The sequence below is a fragment of the Cyprinodon variegatus genome, unplaced genomic scaffold (genome assembly GCF_000732505.1).
Source record: "Cyprinodon variegatus isolate N-32 unplaced genomic scaffold, C_variegatus-1.0 Scaffold534, whole genome shotgun sequence".
NCBI lineage: Eukaryota > Metazoa > Chordata > Actinopteri > Cyprinodontiformes > Cyprinodontidae > Cyprinodon > Cyprinodon variegatus.
Genome location: NW_015150987.1, coordinates 300,765 through 308,267, shown reverse-complemented (window position 1 = coordinate 308,267; position 7,503 = coordinate 300,765). Strand labels below are relative to the sequence as shown.

The 7,503-nt window shown below is 43.9% G+C and overlaps 1 protein-coding gene across 1 annotated transcript in view; it reads left to right on the top strand.

Moving 5' to 3' along the window:
• LOC107095253 (pleckstrin homology domain-containing family O member 1-like) overlaps positions 1–3,308 on the top strand; it is an 18,185-nt gene extending 14,877 nt beyond the window's left edge. The window contains exons 5-6 of the mRNA XM_015391264.1: positions 847–945; positions 1,186–3,308. Coding sequence (XP_015246750.1) covers positions 847–945; positions 1,186–1,869 — 783 coding nt within the window. The 3' untranslated portion in view covers positions 1,870–3,308. The remainder of the gene's footprint in view (positions 1–846; positions 946–1,185) is intronic.
• The last annotated feature ends 4,195 nt before the right edge of the window (positions 3,309–7,503 follow it).

Sequence of the window (7,503 nt, the reverse complement as noted above, 5' to 3'; positions counted from 1 at the left end):
GTTACTACATCATATGCTTCGTTGACCTGATTGGTGTATTAGGCCCGTCTATCACCAACATAGGCCAATCAGCTAACCAGTATTTTCGCCCCTTCCCAAAATTACTTCAACGGAAGGTTTCCAGATGGATATGCGGAGCAAATCCATCTGGCGGAGTCAGGTTAGCTTTTCACCTCCTGTTATTAATAGTCTAGATATTAATAAATTCGTACTTTTTTCATTTATTCAGGGAATAATAATAATAAACACAGTCAGATAAACAAATAAAATTAACATTTTGCCAAATCAAACAAAAAAAACATCCGCCCTGGCTGCGGTTAGCCTCGGTGGTCCGCTGGTTCCCGCGGTCCTCTCAATCTCAGTAATTGGGCCATGTAGTGACACTTAAAAGTAAAATGTTCTCGCCTTAAGTTATTTTAAAACGTACTTTTATTGAACAATAGAAAAGAGAACTTTTAACTTGATACTCTGAGCTCTGATAGCACTAACCTGGAAGCTGCTGCTGCAGCAGTGCATGCTGGGACAGCTGTCAGTCTCAAGAACAGACAAGTCTGCTCTGATGCATGCTGGGTAAAGAGGGAGGGGTGAACATCATCCTGGGACTTTGTCCGTTCTCTGTCTTCTTGTTCTTGTGAATTGGAACAGTACTAGCGCTGAGGCTGAATGAACACATAATGAGAAACTGTCTCTGACTCAGAACCAGAGCGTTTGTTTCGGACATGTTTGGTACCAGATTCTGTAAAATTCTGAAGTTCTGATGAAGCTTAAAAGTTCTGGTTGCAAATGGGGTTTAAAACAGATCGAGTCTAATGAGCTCTGCTCTTCCTCCTCTTCCTCTTCCTCCAGGTTCTGGTGGAGGACTCACAGCTGTCCCATCTGACCAGAGACCGAGCCAAGATTCCTCAGAACCGCCGCCTTCCCTCCAGAGGCCACCTACTGGCCGTGGTCAGTATGACGGGAGACCAACAGCTTTTTATTTAGGTCCAAATCTGTCTGGAACAGATGAGCTAAAACATTATGACCACATGACCCAAACTGGCTTCTACTGCTGCAGGTTCTGGATCAGAACCCTGTTTCCTGGTTCCTCAGGGATCATTAGTGCTTGAGTCACCTGTTCGGGGTGTTCAGGGGCATCAGTTTTTTAGGAACCGGATGCCAATGACCCGTTTTCTCTCTGCCCCTCAGGCCTCCACCTCCTCCTCAGACGGGATGCTGACCCTGGACCTGATCCAAGAGGAGGACACGGCGTCTCAGAATGGACTCAACACCCTAAACCTGGACAAACCGGCCTCCCAGCTCAGCCCCGACTGTCCCAGGTCCCAGACAGACAGCGCTCTGTCGGCCGGAACAACCGAGTCTTCCACCAAGTCTCACAGTCTTCCCCGCGAGACGGTCGTGTGGCAGAAAACGGGTCAGAGCCGAACTCCTCAGCCGGACAAACGGCCCAGCGTGGCGGAGAAAAACCGCTGCTCCTCCATGGACGAGATCCTGAACCACTCCGAGACCAAAGGTGCCAAGAACAAAACCCCTGTGACATCACATTCCCCCACCGCCACGGCAACCGGAACCATGGCGCCCATCAGCCAGCTGCAGGAGCTCATCAGCAAGAAGCTGGAGAAGACGGAGAGGCTGCTGACGGAGGTCAGGAGCGACGCGGAGCCTGGGAAGGCGAGGGGGGGGAAACCGTCAGGGGATGGGTCCCGCGCCGAGGTGGAGAGACTCCTGAAGGAGGCCGCTGAGGCCTGGAACCAGGCCCGGGAGGTTCTGGAGGAAGTCAAAGAGCTGAAGGCATTGTACCAGCAGCTGCAACCCGGATTCTCCCCCTCCAACAGCACCAAACAGAACCCTAACCGCAAGAGCCTGATGTAGGCTGGGAGAGGACTTAGTGAGCTGAACCGGGGCGGCCAGGAAACCCAAACCGCTTCCTGGACTTCAGACCAAGGGACCTAAAACTGGAAAAACCACTTTGCTTATTTCAGGTCAGCTGGGTCCAAAAAAACGTCTGAAAAAGCAACAGAACCTGATCAGATGAGCCTAATGGTTCTGTTTTCATAGAATAAGCTGCTCCGGTTCTGTTGGACCTACTGTCCAGCTGACCTCTCTGGGTACCTGAACCGTGCAAAACACACCTGTCTGTCAGGTGACTCCTCAGGTTTCAGCGGGTCGGGTCAAATGTTGACCTGAGGTTCTGAGGTGATCCGGGTTCGGGCGGCCAAACTGTTCTGATGCTTCTGTAGGAGCGAAAATTATTTAAATGCTGCTTTTTTTTTTTTTAGCTTTGGTCCAGTTCCTGAACTCATCCAAACCCAAACTGATTCAGAACCGACAGACAGCTGCTTGGAGCTCCGGAATATTCTGAAGGAAAACCAGCAGATTTATTTCTTCATTTTACCAAGGAAGAAAAAATCATGAAAGTAAATATCTTTATGTTGTGGTTCTGTACCATGAAGACACGGTTCTGGGAACCTTTCGGATCACGTGCAGGAGCTTGGTTCTCCCTGCTGGAGCATCTGGGAAAAAGTCCTGGTTCCGCTCCGCTGGGTTGGACCTGATACTCCATAGTTGGGAATAACTGGGAAAGAGCGGTGGAATTTTGGCCCATAGGGCTTTCCGTAGAACAGAATAGAACTTAATTGATCTGTTATTTTTAGTGCTTAAAGGTTCTGCTCAGAACAGGAAGTTCTTTCAGAACCGGTCCCTGATGCTTCCCGCTGGTCTGACTGAATGTGCCAACCGATCCAAGAGTTTGGACCTAAAACCCGGTTTTATCCTGTAGGAATCATTTGGATCTCCGTGTAGCAGTTCTTCACTGGATTTACTGCTTTCAGAGCCGGGGCGGTACCAGCAGATTCTGGAGGCTGTGGATTCCTTTAGAACCCTGATGTCCTCTAGAACGTTCCTCAGGGGTTGGAACTCGGCTCCGTCCCGTTTACAGTAAAACGGGACGAAAAGTCCGGTTCAGTTTATTTGGTTCCATCAGATTCAAACCCAGTTGAAAACAAACCAGCAGCCTTTGTTCTGTTTGGACCGGCTGCTCCAGTTGGTCCCGTATTTATCGGTACGACGTCGGACTGAGCTTCGCAGATTCTTCTGCAGAGCTGGTAACTCAGAGAGACCTTAAACCGGACCCAACGGGTCAGAACCGACCAAACAATGGAACCATCTGGAACTGAAGCTGGATCTGTCAATGTTCTGAAGGAAACCAGTGAGCTACTGGTTCTGATTCACTTCAGATCTGAGCTTAACTGGACTCACTGGTTCTGTAAATGGTTCTGATACAAAACAGTTAGGAGCTATTTTATTTTATTTTATTTTTTAAATAGTTTTATTTACTTGAACTGATCCAACTGGGTCAGAATGGGACCAGACTGGAAATGAACTGAGACTGGAATCTGACTGGGTTATACTGGAACCAGAGCAGAACTGGACCAGACATGGTTAGACTGGAACCAGACTGGTCCTGTTCACACTGAATCAGAGTGGAACCAGACTAGAACGGGTCAGACTTAGAGCAGGACCAAGCTGGTTCCAACTGGATCTGGGTTCAGACCAGAACCAGACAGAACTCAGCCTGCAGTCGGACTCCGTCCGGGTCGTGTTGGTCGAGAACGCTGGAATCTTCTTTTAAATGTCTTTTCCGTCTTTGAAACAGTGTTTCTGTAGCAGCAGGAAACTGTTGCTGCTGTAGCCTTAAACTTTTGCAGGGGATTGTGGGAGATGTAGTTCAGCAGAGACATGAGGCGAGTCCTTTGGAGAAGCTGTGTCATGAGCTGCTCATGTGCTAAAATAAAATCTGCAAACTGAACCTGAATGTGTGGAGTCTCACTGCACCGCAAACGAGAAACTTCTTAACACCGGTCTAGGTGTTTTTAGTCTAAATGTGGGGGAAGTATTTTTTAAAATATAAATATGGGGACATTAAACTGGTTCCCATATGTTAAAGTTCTGTTCTTTGAGTTGGTTTGGTATATGTTGGTAATAGTTTAAGGTAAGGGTCTGGGTTAGGCCATAGAAAATGAAAGGTCCCCATATGTCATGAAAACAAAGCTCTGTGCGTGTGTGTGTGTGTGTGGGGGGGGTTATCTTTAATTGTTCTAAATTTAATCCAGCTCAAGTTTTTCTTGCAGTTATTTTTGTTTTTTTGACACGTCTGCTTAATTTTAACATATAAGCTAAATATTGTGATTACCATGGCAACAGTCTTATTTAGCGGTCATCAGGGTATGAGGTGATAAAATACGATATGATTTACTTTCCTATTTAATGATGACCTGCTCTCAGATTCATAAGAACTCAAAGTTTATAGAAATACGGTTCCGACTGAATATAAACCAGTTTAGGCTGGGTCTAATCTGGATGGATCTATTCTAAACTGGATCCCAGGTTTAAGAAGTTTAAAGACAGCAAATTTTACCCCAATCGGATATAAACTGGAATCTGGTTAAATTAAAATTTAATTTCTAGCTAAATTTTAATTTGGTATATGTCAAACTGGTGTGAAGCCACTGGTTTGTACGAATCTCCAATCTAATATATTTACGATGGATCAAAACTAGATTAGACATTTTAATTAAAAATCATGGCTTTTCCAATTGATCAACTGTCACATTTGGATCAAGTTGTGCTTTGAATAGAATGAAACTGATGTCTAAACTGGATCAAAGCGTGTTTACACATGGCTTTTGTTAAACCGGTTTAAGTGTGTGCTCTGGATTAAAACCGGTCTGCGTGTTACTCAAGTATGACATTTTTAGTATTCAAACTGGATGCAAATTTCTTTACGTCTGTTTCTATGGCAACCATGATGGGCTCAGGTGAGTGGAGGGAACAGGTGCAGCTGATTTGTTTGTTGGATGAGGAGATCAGGAAACAAAGCAACTGCTTATAAACACGTCAGGGGACAACAGCTGCTGAAACTGGGACATCTGCCCCCCCCAGCTCGGGCTGAATAGTACTGAGAGCAGAATAAAGGAAGCAGGAAATCCGTCCCAGAGCATCATTCTACCACCACTATGTTTGGTTGGTGGGATTCTAAAAAGGTTTTAATCCAGATTTTAACAGGAGGACGGCTCCAGTAAGGATCCACTTTGCTCTCATCAGTTCCCAAATGAATCCTGATGACCTTTAAGATGTTTTTTGGCAATTGTGAGACGGGCCTTGACCTCTGACCCCTCCCATGGAACTTAGTTCTTCCCTGCCTCTGTCTCTTCCTTACAATCTTGACCTCTGACCTTAGCTGAGACGGAACCAGATTAGCTGCAGCATTTTTTTCAATGAGAGATGCTTCCAACGTCACTGCAGAGTTCCAGCAGCTATGATGTCGCTACAAGCTAGCGCTGTTTTTGCGTCAGGGGGCGGGGCTAAACTGAAAAAATTCTTTTTTTTGGTTCAGGAGTGGGAAATACGCTTTTTTACCAGTTCCATCCAGTTTTTTTTTCTCATTTTCCTTAGACTTAGACAACTATTGTCATTTTTTTTTTTTTTTTACACACAAAGTATATACAAATTTAAATTTCGTTTTAAAGTGCAGCAGTGATCAAATGTAAACAGTGTGGAAGAAAAGACATGCTACAAAATAACACATTGATAAGGAAGTTCAGAGCCTTAAATATAAATTGTGCAATGTTGTGGCTTGATGTTATCACTGTGATGCAGTCTGACACGATTTAGAGTTTTTTCGACAGTTCAGCTGTCTGATCACTTTAAGTTTTAATACTTTCTACATAACCTGGCAGCAGCCAGACTGATCTGTGTAGAGCTGAGTTCAGTTCTACGATTTGAGACTGAAAAGTCATATCTTGCGTTACTCTTGTTACTTTCCACATGCACTAAAGGTGATTAAAAATGTGATGAAGTCATTGCATGATGACAGATCAGTGTCTGGTCTGCCTTATAAGGAGAACAGGAAGCTTAATCTTATGTGGGATGGCGTGTGCATGTGAGTGTGGTCTTGTTTTACCAACAATGTGGGTGCTGTATTTTCTAAAATATCCAACATGTGGGAATTACAGGTACACATGGGGACATGCAACTGGTTCCCATACGGTTAAGTTCTATCCTGTGAGTTGGGGTTAGGTATATATTGGTAATAGTTAGGGTCTGGGTTAGTCATACAAAATGAATGCAGGTCAATGAAATGTCCCCATATGTCATGAAAACACAGCTGTGAGTGAGTACCTGTCTAGCCCTCAGAGTGAGGACCATTTTTCCAATTTCACCGTCAGACTGAGGATCATTTGTTGCAAAGTGAGGACATTTTGCTGGTCCATGCATGCTAGTTTGCTAATGGTTAGGTTTAGGGCTAAGGAGTTAATTGGGTTTGGGTGAGGTATGCATTGGGAATGGTTAGTTTTAGGGTTAGGGCATAGAAAGGGTTGAAAATCAATGAAAATCAAAGAGAGATAACACATGGTCCTCACTATGTATAGCAGAACAGGTATGTGTGTGTGTGGGGTGGTGCGTTTTTATAATGAAATAAAATGCTGTTAGGTTTAGGATTAAGTTGTGAATAGATCTTAGATCAGGATTAGGCTTAGGTATTAACCTGTAATGGTTAGGATGAATTTAAGTCAATTGAAAGTCCCCACGGGGATAGAGAAACGTGCGTGTGTGTGAGAGAGAGCTCCTGTCGTGATATGAGGAAGCTACGTCATCAACTACCTGAACAGCTAATCTTAATCGGAACTGTTCCAGGTTCTAAACCGGAATTAATTCTGAGATTACCTGAATTATTCCCTGCATCTCTACAGGACTCGTTCAGAGCGGCCCTGAACCACCTGTGACCCAGGAGACGTCGTCATGGTTACGAGGTGAAGGAAACAAAGCGGCGTTAACGATGCAGCAGCTCTGCCCTCTGCAGGCCAAACCAAGCAACTGCAGCTGCGGGGAAAGTTTGAAATCTGAGCAGAATGTGGAAAATAAACCTGCTAAAAGCCAAACCGATGGGAGAAAATTCACAAACTTTCACATTATGACAGATAAATGACATTTCCTCATAAAAATTTAAAAAATTCAAAGAATATATAAAAAAAAAAAAACATCAACTGATGAATTTAGCGTTTAGCTAAGCGTTGATTGAACACATTCACTCATATTTCCAGCTAAAAACAAAATGATGTTTAACTACAACAAAAAGGAATTCCGTAAAGATTTTAACAAGTAATCAGTCTGGATAAAATCCACAGAGATTAAAATGTTTAGAGATATAAAATCATCCCTTACAAAGGGAAAAACACATTGGTTGTTTATAGTGTTTGTGTTACTATTAGGGTCAAAAGATCTTTTAGAAATATTTTCATCCACTGACTTTAGCTTATGAGTCTGTTCTGGTTCTCTTTTGCTGGTCAGAAGATATAAGATTTGAAAAACTCTGATCCCAGAGAAGATTGCTGCTCTAAATAATCTTAGCAAAAGAACATATTTAATGTCACCAACATGGTGATCTGTTCAATCTCTAACGTTCTGCTCTCTCTGCTTTTTCTCATAGTAGCTTCATCTGGTCTG